Source organism: Elgaria multicarinata, chromosome 2 (assembly GCF_023053635.1).
Source record: "Elgaria multicarinata webbii isolate HBS135686 ecotype San Diego chromosome 2, rElgMul1.1.pri, whole genome shotgun sequence".
In the NCBI taxonomy this organism is placed as follows: Eukaryota; Metazoa; Chordata; class Lepidosauria; order Squamata; family Anguidae; genus Elgaria; species Elgaria multicarinata.
In genome coordinates, this window is record NC_086172.1 from 163,191,932 (window position 1) to 163,214,518 (window position 22,587).

Here is a 22,587-nt window from a genome sequence, read left to right on the forward strand (position 1 = left end):
TAAAAACATGATATAAAAAACAATATAAAAGCACAACCAGGATAAAATCAGCAGCTTAAGTCCAGATTAAGTCTCTGCACAAGTTCACATCCATTTTATCTAGTTCTCTCTTTCTGATCTTACTTACTTGCTGCTGAGGCAAAAATAACCACTTGGGCTGCAAACTGGAAACAAGCTGTATTGAATTCAACGGGGATTACTTCGGAGTAGACCTACCTAGCACTGCAGTGTTTGCATGTTATATAGGAATCTGCGTCACTCTTATCTCAGCTTTGTGCAGGGCCAGCCGTACCATAAGGCAGAGTGAGGAAACTACCTCAGGCAACATATGCTGGTGGTGGGCAGCCGTGGCAGCCCCCAGTCATTTGCACTCCCTGATCTAGCTTGCTGCCTGTTACTGGTGTAGAGGTAAGATTCAAGAGCCAGTCCTGTCAGCTTCTATACGTAGAATGGAGGGGGAGGGGTCACCATGATGTCCTTTCCTCAAATTGTCTTGGGCTAGCCCTGGATTCATGTACTTGAAGCGTCTGTGCAAATACTAAGCCATGTTAAACCTCACAAACGTGAAATGCACCAGAGAAGTGAAATTCACCTCATGACAGAAGCCAGCAATCTAGAACCAGTAAGCCAAGCCACAGAGTGTTGGAGTTCTCCTTTACACACTTGAGCCAATCCTAGATTGCTGGAGGAGAGGGCATTTCTGGTGGTGATCACCATTGTGCTTGCAGAATGCAAGAAATATTTACCAGTATGAACACAAGCAAACAGCTTTTGCGTCGTCTTTTTTTGTAAAGCAACCTGCCCCAACCAAGTGACCTCCGGATGTGTAGGACTAAAAACCCATAATCCACAGTCACTATGGCTATGGATAGTGGGTGAGGCTGCTGTAGAGATTATATAAGTATAGTATGCATAAATTCTTTTCCGATCAGATGATTCTTTATGGCAGGGGTGGGAAATATTTTTCAGTCCAAGAGCCAAATTCCAATGCTAGAAAAGTCTCGAAGGATGCATTTCATTTGTGGGTGGGGCCAAAGGCAGAGTGGGTGTGGCTAAACTCTGATTGTTACCTATTTTAAACCAACTCAGAGGCAACTCGGGCCAAACCTCTGCATGCCTACACAGGAGCAAGCAGGAACAAATCACAGGACAACACCTTCAAATAGCATCCCAAATACCAACTGAATCCTGGAGACAACTGAATCTTTTGACCCAATTTACTGGCTTAGGTATATATAAAAGTATATGAAATTGCTAGGAAATTTAGAAAGGCTTTCTGAAAACTAGGTAGGCTAAAAGAAATTGTTTAAGTGGAACGAGATTAGGGGGCTTTCCTACATGAGTCATTTATTGTCCTTAGATGACATCTTGACCCTCCAGTTTCACTTCTGTGTTCAACCAGCACTTTGGGTAACTGGCATTGAATTGTGTAAGTGAAAGAAAGTGCTGTTCTCACTAGTGTATTTGCACTATTCCCCTATACCACAGTGCCACCTAGAGGTTATGTAATGGAAATGCAGGAAAGGTAACACTCCTTGTGTACTGCTCAGATCTTAATTCTGCAACAAAACCGAAACACAGCGGATTAACAGCCTTGTGCAGAAAAGTTTAGAGTCTTGTGACACTTCAACAATTAGCAAATTTAGCATGGTATAAATTTTCATGGATTAAAACCCACTTCATAAAACATTTCTTATGCTTAATCCCTGACCCAGTTGTGTCGCAAAGGGGCAAATCTGAACTCAGATTAGATCACCAGATTAACATTGAACATGACCTTTTCCCAGTCCTTTCTCTTATGTTGTGTTGCCCTTTGACTATGACCCACAGTTGGTATCTGCATTAGAGGTACTTGCTGCTCTTTAGTGGAAACAGGAAATGCATCTACTTACCTTTGCAATGATGTCCAGCGTCACCCGTCTCAGCAAGTCCATCACATCCACTTCCGTTTCCCCATCTGCTTTTTTCTCCATCTCCTTCATAAGTTCTTCCGCTTGGTCATTAAAGATTCCCATCAATCCAATCAGGTAACTGCAATCAATACAAATCAATGAAGAAAAGAGTTTTATGATTTATCAAGAAGTTGTCTTATGTGGGGTTTATAAAGGCTTAATACTATATACTTACACAATCCACAATGAACACCCACACAGTGAAGGGAATGAGGCTGAAAGAAGCCTGTCCCTTCCTCCAGATTTAGAACCCAGAGGTTAGTTTACTAAGAAGAATTGAAACGCATATAAGAAAAATAGTCTATTTCAAATATCTATTTTGGTCTCACCTTCGGGTAAATGCTGGATCCATAATTTTGCGTTGTTTGTGCCAATGGTCATACTGATGATCTGCTACCAAGCCATTTCCTATGAATCTGAAAAAAGGCGGTGGAAAAAATGTGTTCCTTTAGGGTCTACATGGCTGCATTTTTTTTAATAATTTGGTAATTCTGATGTTATGGGCCAAGGAAGTGATTGATGATTAATGCCTCTCTGCAAGAGGGAGTGGTCCCAGACCGTATGAAAGAGGCAGTAGTGAGACCACTCCTGAAGAAATCTTCCCTGGACCTGATCTCTCAGCGGCTTTTGATACCATTGACCATGGTATCCTTCTGGGACGACTGTCTGCGTTGGGAGAGTGGGGGGTACTGCATTGCAGTGATTCCACTCCTACATTGTTCAGCCCCATGGATTCTCCAGTATGGAGTTCCCCAGGGGTCAGTTTTGTCCCCCATGCTATTTAACATTTACATGAAACCATTGGGTGTTTCATCCGGAGTTTTGGAGTGCGTTCAGCTCTACTTCTATTTCTCATCTTAATCAGGTGAGGCTGTGGACATGCTGAACCAATGCCTGGCTATGACAATGGACTCGATGAGGGCTAATAAACTGAAACTCAATCCAGACAAGACTGAGATGCTGCTAGTGGGTGGTTCTTCTGACTGGATAGTGGGTGTTCAACCTGTTCTGGATAGGGTTGCACTCCCTCTGAAGGAGCAGGTTCATAGCTTGGAGGTTCTCCTACAACCATCTCTGTCCCTTGAGGCTCAGGTGGCTTCAGTACCAACTTAGGTTGGTGGCCCAGCTACGCCCCTATCTGGACAGGGATAACCTAGCTTCAGTTGTCCATGCTCTGGAGACAACCAAATTAGATTACTGCATGGCGCTCCGCATGGGGCTGCCTTTGAAGACGGTTCGGAAGCTGCAGCTTGTGCAAAATGCAGCGGCCAGTTTGCTAACTGGAACCAGAAGGTTTGAACATATAAGACCGATTCTAGCCCACTTGCATTGACTGCCTATATGTTTTCAAGACCAATTCAAAGTGCTGGTTTTAACCTATAAAGCCTTACACGTCTTGGGACCACAATACCTGACGGAACGCCTCTCCCGAGATGAACCTACCCGCTCACTGCGCTCTACATCTAAGGTCCTCCTCCGAGTGCCTACTCCTAGGGAAGCTCGGGGGATGGCAACAATGAAGACGGCCTTTTCAGTGGCGGCCCCCCAATTATGGAATGATCTCCTCAACGAGGCTTGCCTGGCGCCAACGTCGTTAACTTTTCGGCGCCAGGTCAAGACTTTTCTCTTCTCCCAGGCAGTTAACAACATATGCTGAGTTTTTAACTGACCCCAGAATAGTTGTTTTAAATTAATATTGCTGTTTTTATGCTTATAGTGGTTTTAAATTTTTGTATTTTTAAAAAAATGTTCACTGTTTTTAACCTTTATAAACCGCCTGGAGAGCTTTGGCTATGGGGCGGTATATAAATGTAATAAATAAATAAATCATAGCTCGGAGGAAAAGAGACTATAGGCTTGTGTGCTGCCCTCTTCTTCCTCCCCACTTATGTTCTAGTTTGATTGACTGATTGATTTCATTTCTATACCGCCCAATAGCCGAAGCTCTCTGGGTGGTTCACAAAAATCCTTTTCCTGATTTCCTCTAACCATAGCATTACATGTCATCCCACCTGGGTAAACAATGGTTAGCAATGACTTCCAAAGATCATAGAATCATAGAATAGCAGAGTTGGAAGGGGCCTACAAGGCCATCGAGTCCAACCCCCTGCTCAATGCAGGAATCCACCCTAAAGCATCCCTGACAGATGGTTGTCCAGCTGCCTCTTGAAGGCCTCTAGTGTGGGAGAGCCCACAACCTCCCTAGGTAACTGATTCCATTGTCGTACTGCTCTAACAGTCAGGAAGTTTTTCCTGATGTCCAGCTGGAATCTGGCTTCCTTTAACTTAAGCCCATTATTCCGTGTCCTAGCCCGTTCCTGAAGGACAGGTTCTAGCAGGTGGTGCTAAGGGACTCTGGGTGTCTATTTTATCCCCTATGTTATTCAATATCTACATGAAACCATATAGGTAGGTCATCCAGAGGGTTGGAGTCCATTGTCATCAATACACAATTGTCATCAATTCACACCTTGGTTGCCCAATATTTCTGGCACAAATGGTTTCCTTATGAGTATGAAATATAGCTGGCCAGTAGTCTTAGGAGTTACTAACTCTTTCTGAATGGATTTTTTTAAAAAAAACCAATACAGGATGAATAATTTAGCTTTGTATTAACTTACCTTACACCAAACAAATTGAAAATACGGCTGTATATATATGGGTCCTTTGGGTATTCTGGTAACATCAGGTACTCCTAAAATAAAATCCTCTGTCAGTCCATTTGAAATACTGGTAAAGTTATCACAACAAGCATCAAGCACCTAGGCTAGAATTCTGAAGTTGATATAGATTTTCAGGGGAGGGCAAAATTCAGGCTAGAATGCACCTATTTAAGTATTTGGGACAAGGTCCTTTATCTTTCTACCTTGAGCAACCTGGGCTCATAGAGATCAACATGATCTGGCTTACCAAAGAGGAGAGATCTGAAGATTTTTTTCTCCCTTAAGCTTTCAAGACCTTTGTGACACATTCTGGTGTTTGATCACAGGCTTAAGTTGTCGGGGAACCAACACCATGCTGATTCAGAAAAACTTCAGATGTATTAATCTCGGAACAAGTTTGATTCAGCAGGGAATTTGGATCTTAAGGTGCATTCCAACAAGACTTTTGTCATACATTCACATCGCCTCAATCACAGAATGTTACAGGTTCTATTATTATATTTATTTATTTATTTAGCACCATCAGTGTATATGGTGCTGTACAGAGTAAAACAATGAAATAGCAAAGAGTCTTGTAGCAACTTCATGAATTTATTCCTGCATAAAGTTTCATGGACACTGTCCATGTCATCAGATTCATGAAGTGTTAATCTCAAAATGGTAGAATGGGTTTTTTTAAGAAAATAATAATAACTGAGTTTGTAACTAAAAATTATCAGGCTAATGAGCAAAGCTACTGAATAGTTAACCTAAATGATTAAAAATGTTTTTAAAAAACAAATGGGACAAATCATCAGATTACAAAAATTCATGTAGCACACTGTTGTTGTTTTCTAAGATGGGTAGTCTGCCTAATGCATCAAAGGGAGGTACCAGACCAATGGACGAGCCAGCATTTGATTCGTTGGTATGTGTGTCTCATATTTCAGCTAGAAAACAAGGCTCGCTCAGGTATCAAGGGGCGCACTGTGAACTCACTTATTATATAGCCTCCACTGTAACCCTCAGAGGGGTAATATTTCACAACGTACCTTTACTCCTTCAGGACTTAACACCAATAGCGTAACTCTGTGAAAGGCATTAACACGCAGGATTGGGCCATACTCTTCCGCCCTATGAAGACAAAATTTTGAGTAGCAAAAAGTGACCAAAGAATTATTTTAAAAAGATTATACTCTCTCTCTCTCTCTCGGAAACAAAGAACAAGGTATAAGAAATGGTGAAGTCATGTTAAACAAAGATTAGAATCATAGAGTTGGAAGGTGCCATTTAGGCCCTTGAGTCTAACCCCTTGCTCCAGTTTATTCCAGTCTAAAGCATCACTGACAAATTGCTGTCCAGACTCTGGTTGAATACCTCCAGCGATAGGGAGCCCATCACCTCCCCAGATAGTTGATTCCATTGTCTGACCACTAGGGAGTTTTTCCTGATGTTTTTATTTTTTACTTATTTTGTTCAACTGAAATATACCATCCTGTAACTTAAATCTGTTATTTCACATCCTACAGTCTTACATGACAGAAAACAGGTTACAGCACTCGTCTGTGTGTGAACCCTTCAGGTATTTGAAAAGTGCTCTCAAGTCTTCCCTTCTCAAGGCTAAACATATCTATTTCCTTCCATTTTTCCTTGTAGGGCTCAGTTTCTAGTGTCCTGATCATCTTTGTTGCCCTTCTCTGAACTCATTCTAATTTATCTGAATCCTTCTTTAAGTGTGACATCCTCTTTTCAGGGGAGGGTATCCCCACCCACAGCATGCAGCTGACACAGTTCCCAGGCATGGGAACCATTCACCCACAGAGCCTCTATCTTGTCAGGACTCAGGTTCAGTTTACTGGCCTTCTAGCCCACCACTGCATCCAAGCACTGGCTCAAGGCTTGCACAGCTTCCCCTGACTCAGATGTTACAGAGAACTAGAGCTGATGGCACCTTGTTCCAAATTGCCTAGTGAACTCTCCCAGTGGCTTCATATAGACGTTAAATAGCTCTGGGGATAAAGTAGTGCCCTGCAGCACGCCATAGCCTAAACACCAGGGGGACAATGAGCACTCCCCAAAACTTCTCTCTGAGACTGATCCAGCAGATCAGGCCAGAACCACCAAAGAATACTGCTTCTGATACCCATCTCACAAAGTTGGTCCAGGAGAGTACCATGGTCAATGGTATCAAAAGTTCCTGAAAGTTCTAGGAAGATCACCTGGTAAAGGTTATCCATCAGGGCGACCAAGGGCGATTCAGTTCAAAAACCAGGCCTGAACCCAGACTGGAATGGGTCAGGATAATTGGTATCCGCCAAGAATGTCTGGAATTGTCCATCACGACTTTCTCAAGAACCTTTCCAAAGTTGTAGCTGCAAACATCAGGAGGGCACCAAGTTGCCTATAGCATATTTAGGGACATCCGTTGTGGGGAAATTAGCCCCACGACAGATGTTGGCTTGCTTTTGTGAGCTGAGCTGTTGGCTAGTTCCCCAAACACTAGAATGTTAGTGGGAGTTTTGGGGGGGAGGGGGGAATTGAGATTTGTGCAAAATTTAGGTCATAAATGGTCTAATTTATGCAAATTAGACCATTTACGCCCACAATTTTGTGCAAATTGTGCAATTAACAGCTGTGATTTGCACAATACCTCCCCCCTCGAAAAAGTCTGCGAGCTGGCCTGACTCGTTGTGCGCTGAGCCAGGTCAGCTTGCAGAGGAGCGCACCAAAGTCGGGGAGGGGGGGGGAAGCAAGCCAGCAAAACCCAGCTGAGCTCCACCCACCAAATGGGTTTCTCTAACATCCCTAAGCATATTACGCTAAAGAGTTAAAGATGAACCTTGTCAACTGCATTATGTGAAATAACAGGCTGTGCACTAGAGGTTGTGTTATATTGAGAAGAACTAGAGTTAGGGTCAGGGAAGGGCCATAGCTCAGTGTGATAGAGGACATGCTTTGAATGCAGAAGGTCCCAGGTTGGAGCCCTGACTTCTCCAGGTAAGGTGAGGGGGGAAATCCTGCCTGAAACCCTGGAGAGCTGCTGCCAGTCAGTGTTGACAATACTGGGCTAGATGGACCAATGGTTTGATTCAGTATAAGACAGCTTCCTATGTTCCTAAGAAGCACACACATGCTCATTAGGCCTGAGACTTGGGGAGGCTCCCTTACCCCTCAAGAATTGCAACTGCAGAGCCTGTGAATACACACATTCAACATTTGTCTTTTATAACACATCTCTAATACATCTCCAAAGGACATAGGAGAGTCAGGAATACGTATATGAAATGGGGTCTATTCATGGCATATAGGAACTGTTGCAATATATAGAAAATGTCCCAGGGAACACTATACTCACTTGTAGTTTAAATACAGTAATTTCACTGCTGGAACTTTTACCTGGACAATCCTATATCAGCTTATTCAACCGAGATACACAGCCCTTTGCCAATGCCCATAGCCCCTTTCACTGCAAGCCACAATTAAACCAGGAAGTCTCTAATTAGCCATAATTTCCTGTTTCATCTACCAGCTTCAGAACAACCTAAGATATTAAACTACAATTTTAAGGTTCAATATGCTGACATGTTTTACAAAGCTAGTAACCCTAGTTTCCTGGTGCAGACATAGTAGGAAACTATGGTTAAGAAGGGGTCTCCTAGTTTAATTGCAGCTTGTGCAAAGGGAAGAATGAAAGGGGTTCCACGCATCAAAATGCTTGTGCATATCTCACTCCATTAGATCACTTAATGAGCCAAGATATGATCTTTGGAACAGGGTGAACATGAGGTCATTGAATGTTAATCATTACTAATCTATCCATTATCTACAGTCTTTTTGAAATATATGGTAGCCAGCAGAATACACTGCTAGAGGATAATAATACTTTTTATCGAGATTTTATACCCCAATCTTTCTTTTCCAAGGAAGGTCAGGATGCTACTAAGATACATGATATATGTTGATAAGCAACACACACAAGCCTGCTAGGAATAAACAAAGAAATCATCTACATCGATTAGTCTACATAGTGATGGCCACCAATCTGGATGGCTTTAGAAGGGGGTTGGATAAATCCCTGGAGGCAATGGCTATTAGCCCTGATGGTTGTGTGCTATCTCCAGTATTCGAGGCAATAAGCCTGTGTACACCAGTTGCTGGGGAACATGGGTGGGAGGGTGCTGTTGCACCATGTCCTGCTTGTTCATCCTTGGTCACTGTGTGAACAGACTGCTGAACTAGATGAACCCTTGGTCTGCTCCAGCATGACACTTCTTATGTTCTTATGATTAGTAATTTTAACATTCTACAAACATTGAATTAGATCACATCCAAGTATCTGCTTCTTCAAAAAGGATAACAGTCGGAATTTCTTACATGCTTGTTTGATACATTCTACCAGAGAGAAGAATATTATGTTATTATCTATGAACTGCCTAAAATTAAGTGCCACACAAAATTAAAAACAGTCCCTATCTGGAGTCTTACAATCTAAGACAGTGGTTCTCAACCTTCCTAATGCCGCGACCCTTTAATACAGTTCCTCATGTTGTGGTGACCCCCAACCATAAAATTATTTTCGTTCTTCTCTACACGATCCATTGTCATGGGATGTTTGCTAATGAAAATAATACATAACAATAGCTTTAATAATACAAAAGATGATACATGACATAGTTCAGTCAATACAGTTTCCTAAGACCATCGGAAATATGTGTTTTCCGATGGTCTTAGGCGACCCCTGTGAAAAGGTCATTCGACCCCCAAAGGGGTCCCGACCCACAGGTTGAGAACCGCTGATCTAAGACAAAACACAATACAGACCACCAACATTACAATTCGTAGTCTCTCATTATAAGGCTTCATTATTATTATTATTATATTATTATTATTATTATTATTATTTTAAAATTTACCATTGCAGATAGAGATCCTGAAGAAGTTGCTTGCTTTTAAGCACTCTCCAAATGATCGGCAGATGGCCAAGGAAAAAGCTGCAAATGTTAAAAAGGCAAAACATCATAAAACATTTTCAACAGCCCTTCTACTGAGATTTTTCATTTAAGGCACTGCAGATGGAAGCTGGTTTATTTACATACAATGAACATGTTCTGTCACATGTCAACAGTGCTTCTCCAACTGCTGAGTAAACACAGAATTGCTAAATAAATACATGGAATAAAATCAGTGCCTAAAATACAACATTCGTTTCCCACCCAGCAGTAGAAACTGTGATAGACCCGGCTCTGTAGACCGTCAGTGGTGCAGGCAAATCTAATGGAGCTGGATCTGTAGACTAGGGCTGGACACGGTTCCCCCCCCCCCCCGATTCGCCTCAGAGGCCATTTTAGAGCCCCCGAAACAGCTCAGTTTCGACCTGGGATGCTTCAGGGGTTGCCCGCCTCGCCTTGGTGCCAAAGCCGAGATCCCCCCCCCCAAGAGATTCCGGGCTCCCTGGCCAGGACCTTGTCTTTACAAGGGGATTGCTCCGAGGTGGATCCAGAGTGGCAGCAGGTCATCTAAATGATGCAGCTGCCATCCTGAAGCCATCCGGGGCAAACACCTGAAACTCCGCTTAAAAAAAGTTGGGCACTTACCCCCACTTTTTTTGCTGCAGATTTGTGCCACAGCAGATGGCAACCCGATTGGTCGGGGGCAGACCTCTGCGAGGTCCGAGGCAGCAGCGCCAGGTCCTGGCGCTGCATGTCCTTCTCTTTCTCCCCTTCCAGCTGCCCCATTCCTCTTCCCCATTTTTTATTTCTTTATTTTTAATCTGTAAATGTGAAGCTTCACATTTACAGATTGAAAAAAAAATGGGGTGTGTGTGTGAAGGAGGCAGCCAGAGGTAGAAACAGGCATCTCTCTCTTCCTCCCCCTCTAGTTGCACCATTCCTCCTTCCTCCCCACTCCCCAGTGCTCTGAGTGGCAGCGGGGGCAACTCCGCACTTGCGCTCCTTCCCGTACAGACGCTGGGAAGGAGCGCAAATGCGGGAGCCTGAGGCCTTGCGCCACCGCCGTCAAGACAGGACCCTGATCTACACCAAGCAGGATAGAACACTTTGGAAATGGTTTGGAATGGCTGTATATGGAGTGTGTCATGGGCCCCAATAGTTGTCAAAACCGTTACAACCCATTTTAAAGCAGTAGTGTAGATCCTGCCCGTCTCATTCACGGAAGTGTTGGTGGATTTCAGACGATGCAGTCGTCCATTTGTAACCCTCGCATTCCCCCCCACCTATCTTCTGTATTTTTCTTAACCGAAAAAAAAAATATCTTGAGGAAAAGATAGGGTGACCATATGAAAAGGAGGACAGGGCTCCTGTATCTTTAACAGTTGCATAGAAAAGGGAATTTCAGCAGGTGTCATTTGTACATATGGAGAACCTGGTGAAATTCCCTCTTCATCACAAGAGTTAAAGCTGCAGGAGCTATACTAGAGTGGCCGGATTTAAAAGCGGGCAGGGCCCCTGCAGCTTTAACTGTTGTGATGAAAAGGAAATTTCACCAGGTTCCCCATATATACAAACGACACCTGCTGAAATTTCCTTTTTAATACAACTGTTAAAGATACAGGAGCCCTGTCCTCCTTTTCATATGGTCACCCTAGGAAAAGATAGAACAGTTGCACAACACCTTTTAATTGGTAACAACAGAAGCCTTCCATGTGGAAACACCCACAGGATTCAACTGCCAAGTTTGACTTGGAGTGCTTTCAGATCAGGCTTTTATTGTGCTTGTTCATGGAATTTAACTCGTACCTAGACATCATCTTGTACTTGTAATTCTACTGTGTTTGCCAATGGTGTTTCCCCCCCCCTGGCTTATTCCCCCCCCCCAAAGTTCCATTGCAGATGGAAAAGCTGTTAGTTATAAACACTAGGAGCCCTTTATTTGGAAGGACCCTTTGGATGCTGTATCTGGTCTGGGGGAAAAGAAGCTGGAAGTGACAGCTACTTGCAGAAAATAATGGAGGAATCCAGGATTTTAATGTAGCTGCAGCTGGCAACAGCATGTCCAGCCAGAAACAAAAGACAAGGCGGCAGCAGACAGAGGAGTTTAAGCTCTTTTTAACTCATTTTGTGTTTGAATTTTTTTAAAAAACTCTTATTTAAAAGCACATCATGTCTCCACGCAAAACAAATTAAACTTCCTGTGCATTCTATTTGGGCAGGGAGGAAATGTGAGGAGGAGGTGGAAGGCCATATAAGTAGCAGCAATCTGAGAGTTATTTTGCATATTAGCAGGAATTCCAAACCAACCTCAGCACCGCAAATAATCCTGCTATCTTGTTTAGGGTGACCATATGGAAAGGAAGACAAAGCTCCTGTTTCTTTAACAATTGCAAAGAAAGGGGGATTTCAGCAGGTGTCCTTTGTATGTATGCAGCACCTATTGAAATACCCTCTTCATCACAGTTAAAGCTGCAGGAGCCCTGCCCTCTTTTGTAGAGTGAGCAGATACAAAAGAGGGAAGGGCTCCTGCAGCTTTAACAGTTGCAATGCAGAGGGAATTTCAGGAAATACTGCATGCATACAAATGACACCTGCTGAAATTCCCTTTTCTGTGCAACTGTTAAAGGTACAGGAGCCCTGTCCTCCTTTCCATATGATCACCGTAATCCTGCTATCTTGCTGCAAACTCTCTGTGCAACACCACGCTAGAGAGATAATCGATTGTACTATGTACTATTTGTTTTATTACGTTTCTAACCCGCCTAATCACTAATATTCGTTGAGCTGATTACAACCATTGCATCAGTATAGGCCGAGCAATTTCCTAAACATTTAAACTGTTAAAAAAAAAAAAGTAAAATCGCATTGCTCGTACGAAACCAGATCTGAATTACAAGAGGCATGAACCCCTGACTCCCTTGCTGTGCCCTTTATTGCTTAGTGATCAGCGATTCCCTAACTGCAAATACACTCCTCCGCCCCCCGCAAGGCAGAGAGACCCGCCCATTCTTTCCTATGGGGGTAGTTCTCATTTCTAACCCGGAAAAGAGGGAGTAAAGTCCAAAAGAAACACGACAATCGGGGCAGCGCTCTTATGATTTCAGGAGAAGAGCTTCCAAGGCACCCCCGTTCTCTTACCTCGCCCTTGGGGCGCTGGGGATGTGATCATATCTCAAATGGACTGATTTTATGTAGCAGCAATAAAGGCCAAAAGCCAGGAGGGACACAGCGAGCAAAAGGCGAAGCAAGCCCCACAGCAGCTCCATGGCGGCCGGCAAGCCCGACGAGCACAACAGCGCCGAGGCCAACCTCTCCTGGTTTAATGAAGGTCTTCAGGCAGGGAGGAGCCGCTGGTTAAAGAGACAGCGCCGGGGATTCCTACATCAGCGGCGTCCCAGCCAAAACACTTGGAGGAGCAAATTCTTCCAATGCCCGCAGGCTCAGATCTATTAATTGCTCTCACCCCATCCCCTAAAAAACACAAGAAAACACACACACAAAAACACCCCGATCTGTACATTTTGTGGAATTCACGCTCACATGGAACTGAGACGAAATTTATATCTCATCCAACCCCATAGAAATCATGTTTGGAATTGCCCTCCAACTCATTCGGGTTTATATACCCCGGATTTTTAGGGATTACAATGCAATTACGTTTTTTTAAAAAAAATCTTAGCAGCCTTTCCTCAACCTGGGATTCTCCAGATGGGTCGGACTACAACTACCATCATCCCCAGTTGTGTGGCTGGGGGTGATGGGAGCTTTAGTCCGAGCCATCTGGAGGTCCCCGGGTTGGAGAAAGGCTGGCTTAAAGTTTAAGCGAAAGTTCCTCGCCCAGCCCAGCCTGACCACACCCAGCCTAAAAAGGGCTTTACTTGACGAAGCAGCTCTTGTTATCAACAGTTCATCACTTCTTCATCCAAGTACTTCAGAGAAGAACCAGGGCTGCTCTCTGACACCTGCCAGGAGAGCGGCTTTGTCACTGCGGTTGCTAGTAGCTGGAATTCCTAGCCCTCATGGATGTGCTCGAGGTGATCTGGGTCTTGCTACGCCTTTTGCTCGTTGCCTCCTTCGCGGCTTTCGTCTTTTTCTGCTGCTATCTCAAAAGAGTCCACATGAAATACGACCATATCCCCGGGCCTCCAAGGGCGAGGTAAGAGCCTGGCAGGGTGGAGATAGTGCAGCAGGGATGGTGCAGGACAACTTTATCAGACCACCACGCTGGAAATTGCCAGTGCTGCTGTTCTGTGACCATTTTATTTATTTATTTATTTATTTATTTATTTAATTAATTAATTAATTAATTACATTTATATACCACCCCACAGCCGAAGCTCTCTGGGCGGTTTACAACCTTATTATGGAAAGGACAGGGCTCCTGTATCTTTAACAGTTGCATAGAAAAGGGAATTTCAGTAGGTGTCCGTTGTATGCATGCAGCACCTGGTGAAATCCCCTCTGCATCACAACTGTTAAAGCTGCCCTCTTTTGTATCTGCTCACTCTACAAAAGAGGGTAGGGCTCCTGCAGCTTTAATTGTTGGGATGAAGAGGGAAAATTCACCAGGTGTTGCATGCATACAAAGAACACCTGTTGAAATTCCTTTTTCTATGCAACTGTTAAAGATACAGGAGCCCTGTCCTCATTTTCATATGGTCACTCTACGTCTGTTCCGAAATTGGCAGGGAGGATCCATAAGTGCCACTGACCAGTTGTCGTTTTCCAGGAAGTACAGGGTTGTATCTAAAGTTAGCCCTACTTAAGAGTCACTCCTTGAAATGAATGGGACTTAAGTTAGACTAACATTGGATACAAGGGCATTATGTATCTAGTTAGTGATAAGAGCACACAATACAAGTGGGACAGAGCAACAGAATATTATATTGTATTGTTTGATGATAAGAGTTCTCTTCTTGAGGGTTGCTCAGGACATTGCACTTTCCATTTTTCTTTATCAAAGGATGCTCACGTTCCTGTGAAGACGCTCAGTCCTTATTTAATACTTACACTATGGAATTCACTTCCACAAAATGTAGTGATGGCCACCAATTTGGATAGCTTTAAAAGGGAGTTGGATAAATTCCTGGAGGAGAAGGCTATCAATGGCTACTAGTGATGACTTTGTGCTGCCTCCTGTACGTATGTGCATCAGTTGCTGGGGAACATAGGCAGGAGGGTGCTGTTGCACTCAAGTTCTTCTTGAGGGTTTCCCATGGGCATCTGGCAGAATAGAATGCTGGACTAGATGGACCCTTGGTCTGATCCAGCAGGGCTCTTCTAATGTTCTTATTGAACTTGGCCTTTGTGGGCTAGGCTAGGCTTTAGGGTTGGCCTGCTTACATCTGCAAACTTTGGGTTCCCTAAGCATGCTAATACCCCCTAGTTTCTCAGAAGCCCTGTTTGGTCTCCAATTTTGTCATTGGCACTGAGAGCCTGAATTCGCTATTAGAGAGTAAATAATTAGGGTTCTGTCTGTGGCACCTTGAGTCAATGAATTAGGTTTTCGCTGTGGTGTCTTGAGTCAAAAATAGAAGGGCTAGTCAAAACTCCCCCCACCCCGAGGTGTTAGTATTATAAACAAGTGCCTGCCCAGCCCAAACATAGGAGGCAGACTGTGCCTGTCGACATGCATCCAGCAAACAATTTCTATACTACCCAATAGCAGAAGCTCTCTGGGAAGTTCACGAAACAAAACCATAAAATATAATAACACAGTAAAATATAATATAAAAACATTAAGTTTTAAACAGAATAAAACCAACCAATAGCAGTGCATAGATCTAAAAATGCTCTAAGAGTGCAATCCTATAAAATCCTATACATAAAAGTCTTAGAACTCCCAGCATTCCCCAGATAGCATAGCTGGTAGGACTTCTTTCTGTCTATACATGCATAGGATTGCACTCTTAAGATATATATATAAAACAAACAAACCTGAAGGATCAAAATTCCTGGGGGCAGGAGATGTCTTCATCTGGTGCTGAAAAGACCACAACATAGGTGCTAGGTGAACCTCTCTGTGAAACTTATTGCACAACCAGGGTGCCACCACTGAAAAGGCACTCTCCTTAGTATCCACGAAGCTTAGCTCATTCAGTAAAGGCAACCAGAGAATAGGGGTGGGAAGAAAAAGGTGCCCTTTATCTTTGCCCCACTCCTGAAATTCACCCCTCACCCATGCCTAGGATGACCGTATGAAAAAGAGGACAGCGCTCCTGTATCTTTAACAGTTGTATAAAAAAGGGAATGTCAGCAGGTGTCATTTGTATGCATGCAGCACCTGGTGAAATTCCCTCTTCATCACAATAGTTAAAGCTGCAGGAGCCCTGCCCTCTTTTTAACTGGTCACCTTACCCATGCAAGGCTTTTCTAAGCTGTGATAGTGTGAAAGGGCTGCACTATAGGGGGGAGGGAACCTTCTCCTCCCTTCCCTTCATCGGAATTTGATACTTACAGAGTATACTGTGTAATCCAAAAAGTTTCATAAAGTTGTTGTTGTTTATATTGCAGCTTTTTCCTTGGTCACTTTCCAATCATTTGGAGAATGATTAAAAATCAGGAAGTGTATCACGATCTCTTTCTGCAGTGGTAAGTTACTTTTAGTTATTCAGACATCTTGAAATGAGAGGCAGCGAACAGCAAGATTCTTTAGACCAAGAATCTTTTCTCTGGTAGGAATGAACCCACCCTCAAAGGAAATATAATCACCTTTTCTTTTGGTGATACTGAAATTTGGATGTGAGCTCTTAATCCAGTGTTTACAGAATGGGAAACAATAATCATTGATCCTTGGTATGTGAAGAGGGCACCCCTATTTTCCTCTGGGAAATGTTGGTGGGTATAATTACCCCCAGGGCTGGTGAAAGTCATTTTGGTGCCCAAGGCAGAAACCCAAATGGCACTCTTCCCCACTTCCAAGTCAATTAATGTAGTCAAAATCCGCTAGGACATTTTCCTGAGCAAGCCTCATTGCAATGAATTGGAACTGCACAAGATCACTCCCTAGTGAATCCGTCCCCGTGTTGTCTTAAGGGAAGGGCCATAGTTCAGAGGTAGGCTGCATGGTTTTATCCCTGGCAGTTCCAAGCAGGGCTTGGGAAGACTCCAATCTTGAAATCCTGGAGTGCAGACAATACTGATCTAAATGGACCAATGGTCAGAGTTTGGTAAGGCAACTTCCTTTGCTCCTTCCACTCTGCCATCATTAATGGTGCCCTAAATCTTCTGCCTAAGGCAGTGTCCTCACCTGGCCTCTATCAGAGCTACCTCTGATTGTACAACAATGTGTGTTGCCAGAAAATTGACCACTATCACACAAACTTGACCTCAAAAACAAACAAAAAATGTTCTTGTGGTAATCCTATTAATTTATTTATTTATAACATTTCAGAATGAACCCTCCATTTAATGAGTGCTTGATGTGATTTATAATAAAACCATAAACCAATTAAAATACACCATTTCTAAACAAAACTAAAAGAAAACTTGGTTTATGTGCTGCCTAACAGTATCTGAGTCTAGACACCAGTTGATGGGGAACATGGGTGTCCTCCTTGTGAGTTCCTGGTCGACAGTTGCTTGGTGTGAATAGAATGCGGTACCAGATGGACTCTTGGTCTAATCCAGAATGGCTCTTCTAATGTTCTTTTTTTTTTTTTTTTATTAAATTTTTTATTCATTTTCAACATTCTTCTAATGTTCTTAAGGTCCCTTCCATCTCCTAACATTATATGACTGCAGGATTTCTTTTACCAGAATTGTTTTTTTCCATGAAGTATTGTTTTATTTGTTATTTGGTCACTTTTTTCTTCTTCACAGGGCTGAGCAATATGGACCAATTGTGCGTTTAAATGCTTTTCACAAAGTTGGATTGTTAATAACAAGTCCTGAAGGAGTAAAGGTATATTATAAAATACTAACCCTCTGAGGCTGAAGGCAAATGTAGTATAAGCTGACAGATCATTCATAGACCCTAGCTTCACAATTGAAATGGGGGTGTCAAGAGTCCAGTGTGTGTGTGGTAAGTTAGAGCATCCAGGCCGGTCCGGCTGGATGGCGGAAGCTCCACGCAACCGCTGAGAGAAGGAGTTCTAATTCGATTGGCGTAAAGTCAAGTCAGAGTGAGCAACAAAGGGGTTGAGTCACAGAGTTAAATGTTTGTTTTGTTTTAGTCCAGGTTTGGGTACAAATGGACAAGGGACCTTGCCGGAGTTACGGCTGGGGTGGGGGTGGGGGGTAAAGTGGGGAGAGAGTGTGAATTTAATTGGCTTGAGCGTGTGAAGGTATTAGTCCCTGCTGTCCTAAGTGTGTCATTCCTTTGTCCATGTGTTTTCCCCAAAACCTCTTATGTGTTTACCTTAATGTGTAGACCCTTACGGGAGTGTGTAGTGTGAAGAATAAAAGTGTTTGGTCTCTCTCTCTGGAGTGTGGTGTTGCTTCCTTGAGAACCTAGATGCTAAAGGGTTTACAAGCGGCAGTGAAGGGGCATGTGTCTGGGCTGGCTGAGTCAGACCCCGCTTCTCCGGCCGGGGAATCGTTGAGCCAAACCAAGCGATTCCATCACACTCATCTTCCACATTTCTGTCTAGGTAATAGTGCTTGATGTAGTTTGTGATGACATTAACTGTATTTGACCATGGACTGAACAGAACATTTCATTTTAGGAGTACCTGATATCACCAGAATACTCAAAGGACCCAGTTATATATGGCAATCTTTTTAATATGTGTGGTGAAAGGTAGGTTAATATAAAACTACACATGACATATGTGATCAAACAATCAAATAATTAACCATGGCTGTCAGTTTTCAGAATGAATTTGTCAATGCTACTAGCATAATTTTAGCATGAGACATAATTTGCTTCATCCAGGCATTAAGTCAAGGTATGTTTAGGGGACATTAGGAAATTGGGAAGGGAACCAGTGTGTGAGTCTGTAGAGGACTGGTATGGACATCTGAACCAGTAATAAAATGCTAGTTTGCCCAATTGGGACATCATGTCAAACTACAGGTAGAAGAAACCATGACATTGATGCTGTTCAGATGACATGCTAAGCCATGGTGGTTAAGCATTTTGAGCTAAACATTATGGTTTAGCATGTCATGTGAACCATTCCTAACCATGGTGGCTACATAACCACAGTTTAAACATGCTCACTAACCATTTGCTGCAAAAGGGTTAGTGGCCTAACCATGGCTTAACAAACCCATTGAAAAGAAGACCAGAATAGGAGAAGAGAGAAGTAAGGAAGAAGCAGGTGGGTTATTTTGTTTTGTTTTTAGCGTGAACATGGTTTGGTGTGGGTCAGAAGAACATGGCAACTGAACTGGGCTGAAAATAACACATTTTCTCTCTCTCTGCTTTTTTCAGATTTTTAGGGAATAGTTTGACAGTTGCTCTTGACTATAACCATTGGCTCAAGCAGCGGAGAATTATAGATCCAGCTTTCAAGCGAACGTGAGGCAAAAATAGATATTTGAAATAGGCTAGCTGTTTTGATTATGATATTCTGTTGGCTTCAATTCGCTTTAAACTTGTAGCCCATTTAAATGTATTCCCCATTCAGCCCAATGTTACTTCCTTCCTTGTAATTTTGTAGTCTGGGATCCGAGCACGATTTAGGGTTGGGACCCCTCCCCGAAAATGGCAGCAAGTGGTTGCAGTTGCCCTGCCAAAGCAGGGTTGTTTGTCCGGACAACAAGCTAGAGGCAGAATTTGCAACGGATACCGCAGGAGCTGTCCTGGTTATTCACGACATCATGTAATCGGCCCATAAACTTCCCTGAGTGGTCAGTCATGAGCGTGTTATAAATTGCTCATTTAGAGAAGCCCAGAGACATCAACACTGGGAGACATGACTCCCTCACATTGTTAATGGAGAGGCATGGATATTTTCCTTTTAAGACCGTAGCAGTTTTCCAGCTGTGTTGCAAATGGTGAACAATTGACTAATGTTATTCCCTAGCAACAACGTGTTAAAAGTGTAATATAAAGAGAAAGGCTAAGAATGGTCCCCAAATGCTGGCTCATAAAGAAAATCCCAAGGTTGCCTCAAATGAGAAGTGACTTATTAAGACCTTCCCCGCCCCAAATCCTTCTCCAGCTTAGAGCAATATTATACAGGTTGGAGCATGGTTCTGGCTTCATCCCCAAAACACTCTCCTTGCATTCCCTGTGGTTAACTACAGGTGGGAATCGTGGTGGTAGAATGGGATGCATAAGTGGCCACACCACTTTCACTCCTGACCTGCTTCATATTCCTGATGCACTCCTAACATGTTTCTTCATTCCTTAGCACCTCAGATTGGCTCAGAAATTAACTAATTTATTTCCAATTGGGCAGGGGGAGAGGCAGAGGAACAAATCAGTTCTAGTCCAAGAACAGTCTGGGGATTCCACCCATTTCTAAGTGTATATGGCATTTAAATTATTCTTCCCCACTTCTATCCAAAAACAAATCCTCTACCAACACTCCCATTTAAAGTCCTCTCTTCTAAACAGGTATGAATTACATACCAATTAGCTTGGCCATGCAGGGGCCTGTCTATATAGCGGTGAGTTGTCATTGCGATGAGCTCAAACACACACACACACACGCACACGTTTTCACTGCTGCGGAGTGGCGGCTAATCCCGCAGCAGCAGCAAAAGCACGGGGTTCCAGTGCTGGTCCCGCCCCCTGTCCTCTGCCCAGGCAGACAGCGACCAATCAGGGGTCACCATCCGCCCAACCACGATTCCTCTGCCACGCCAGAGCAAGGCTGGATGGCAGATGTGCCGTACTCACCTTGCTCCGGAGAAAAAAATCAGAGTAAGTCCCCAAATTTTTTTCTCCGGAGTTTAGAGGGAAAGCCCTGTGGTGTCTGCAAATCTGTGGCTTCATCAAATAACTGACCCATTGCAGATTTGCAGCCATCACGGGGTTTGGGGTGCATATAAACAGTCCCCATATAAACTAAACCTCTTAGTTCATTCCTTGTTGTTAGTACACTGTTGGACAAGGAACAGAGGAGAAAAAATGGTGAAATGTAGGCTATGGATAAATATTAATACAATTTTGCCATCTTAATAGTAAGGCAGGCATAACTGAAAAAGGTTAGCATAACTGAAAGCTAAGGGCTGGAGCAAACTGGGACCCAGCAGAGAATGATTCAGCAAAACCGCACTGAACGCCTGCATTTCAGAGATGAAGCATTTCAGTTGATGCTGTGTCACAGAAATATGCAACAACAAAATGAGTTCATTATGATTGGCACACACAGATCTATGTAAGATCTGCCTGGTGGGGTGGGGGGTTCCCTGTAACACATTTATTCCTATTTTATATAATAAAGTAGGCTGTGTTTTTTACATCTCAGTTTGTTGTGAATGTCACCAAAATTTTATACTAACCTGTTCATTCTTCTTTCTAATAAACGCTTTGATATTTATGGATCTGCTTGCAGGCCTTCTGTCGCTGCCTAGCTGTATTTGTTGTTTTTCTAGAATGCTTGCTCCTGTTTTTATTGTTTTTATTACCGCATTGTTTTTTATTATGTGATTTTTGTTGTTGTTCTCCGCCACCTTGGGAGGGCTCCTGCCATGAAAGGTGGCCAAGAAATATTTTAAATAAATAAAAATAAAATACAGCATTCCTGACAGAGGGCCATCCAGCGTCTTTTTAAATACCTCCAGCCAAGGAGAACCCACCACTTCCTGAGGCCATCTGTACCACTGTTGAACAGGTCTCATTTTCTTCACAGTAGATGAAATTATCAATCCTCCCACATGTGATTGCATCACTCATATGCTGTGGTGGGACAAGGGAGAGGGCTTTCTCTGTTGTGGCACCCCAACTGTGGAATGCCCCTTGGAGGCCCGACTGGCGCCAACGCTGATTTTATTCCAGCGTCAAGTAAAAACATGGCTTTTAAACAAAGCCTTTAATGCTTAAATTCACCAAGCTTGCACATTGTTTTACCTGTTTTAATTGTTTTTACTGTTTTTAAATTCTATACTGGTTTTAGCTTGATTAATGGTTAAATTTGCTTTTAGCTGTGTATATTTATGTATTTATTTATTACATTTATATACCGCCCCATAGCCGAAGCTCTCTGGGCGGCTTACAAACCCTGAAGCAAACACAAAGAAACAATACAATGAAAAGTAACACAAACTTAAAACAAAATTTTGTGTGCCCCCGCTTTAGAATGCAAAACTGCAGCACTTTATTTTGGGAGACAGTTGTGTAATTGTTTCAAGTAGTCCTGTGGTAAATTCTTCCAAGCTTCTTTGCAGGATTTGCCATAACTCTTCTTTTGACGTTGGCTGCTTTTCTTTTCCCTGTTCAAGTGACCCCATAAAGCTTCAATTATGTTGCGGTTGGGGCTTTGAGGTGGCTAGTCTAATACTGGGAGTGTTCCGTCTTCAGACTTCCACTCTAAGTTGGTCCTAATCGTGTTTGGGGTTGTTATCGTGCTTGAGCGAGGTTTGGCGCCTGGGGCTTTTCTGCAGGAAGATTTCCATTGAGTTGATACTGATTTTGTAAAGCTGAATCAAATGGCTCCTTCAAAGCAGTAAGTGTATCTTCGGCTTTAGCAGGGTCATTTTCTTCTATCCCAGGCATGTCTGCATCATCTCCTGGTTTAATTTTCTCTTTGCCATCTGAGATATTGTTGATTGAAGGTGCTTCATTCTTAATTACATTCCTCTCATCCAGTTCCTGAGTTGTCCTCAATATTGTATAATTTCATCTGTATGCCGCCCTGAGTTCCTAGTGATAAAGGGCAGGATACAAATGTTTTAAATAAATAAATAAAATCATTTTTACACATAACACAGCTTCTTGTAGAAACACAACACTCCTCCTTAATGAATTGTATTAATTGTCCAGGTACCTGAAGGGCTTAATGGGAACCTTTAATGACCAAGCAGAAGCGCTTATGAAAGAATTGGAGAAAAAAGCAGATGGAAAAACTGAAGTGAATGTCATGAATTTGCTGAGACGGGTGACCCTGGACATCATTGCAAAAGTAATTCACTGGATGCATTTCCTGTTTC

At 43.0% G+C, this 22,587-nt stretch overlaps 2 protein-coding genes across 4 annotated transcripts in view; one reads left to right on the forward strand and one right to left on the reverse strand.

Moving 5' to 3' along the window:
* Window positions 1–12,867, reverse strand: part of LOC134393119 (cholesterol 24-hydroxylase-like) — a 32,269-nt gene extending 19,402 nt beyond the window's left edge. Inside the window, exons 1-6 of the mRNA XM_063118046.1 lie at window positions 12,682–12,867; window positions 9,508–9,585; window positions 5,647–5,728; window positions 4,574–4,647; window positions 2,282–2,368; window positions 1,893–2,031 (exon numbers count right to left, since the gene is read on the reverse strand). Coding sequence (XP_062974116.1) covers window positions 1,893–2,031; window positions 2,282–2,368; window positions 4,574–4,647; window positions 5,647–5,728; window positions 9,508–9,585; window positions 12,682–12,809 — 588 coding nt within the window. The 5' untranslated portion in view covers window positions 12,810–12,867. The remainder of the gene's footprint in view (window positions 1–1,892; window positions 2,032–2,281; window positions 2,369–4,573; window positions 4,648–5,646; window positions 5,729–9,507; window positions 9,586–12,681) is intronic.
* Window positions 12,868–13,419: 552 nt separating this feature from the next.
* LOC134393118 (cholesterol 24-hydroxylase-like) overlaps window positions 13,420–22,587 on the forward strand; it is a 29,418-nt gene continuing 20,250 nt past the window's right edge. Inside the window, exons 1-6 of one of the 3 annotated variants that reach the window (XM_063118045.1) lie at window positions 13,420–13,699; window positions 16,057–16,134; window positions 17,365–17,446; window positions 18,210–18,283; window positions 18,920–19,006; window positions 22,421–22,559. In XM_063118045.1, the coding sequence (XP_062974115.1) occupies window positions 13,563–13,699; window positions 16,057–16,134; window positions 17,365–17,446; window positions 18,210–18,283; window positions 18,920–19,006; window positions 22,421–22,559 (597 nt within the window). In that variant the 5' untranslated portion in view covers window positions 13,420–13,562. The remainder of the gene's footprint in view (window positions 13,700–16,056; window positions 16,135–17,364; window positions 17,447–18,209; window positions 18,284–18,919; window positions 19,007–22,420; window positions 22,560–22,587) is intronic. The other 2 variants (XM_063118043.1, XM_063118044.1) reach the window with 2 other exon arrangements.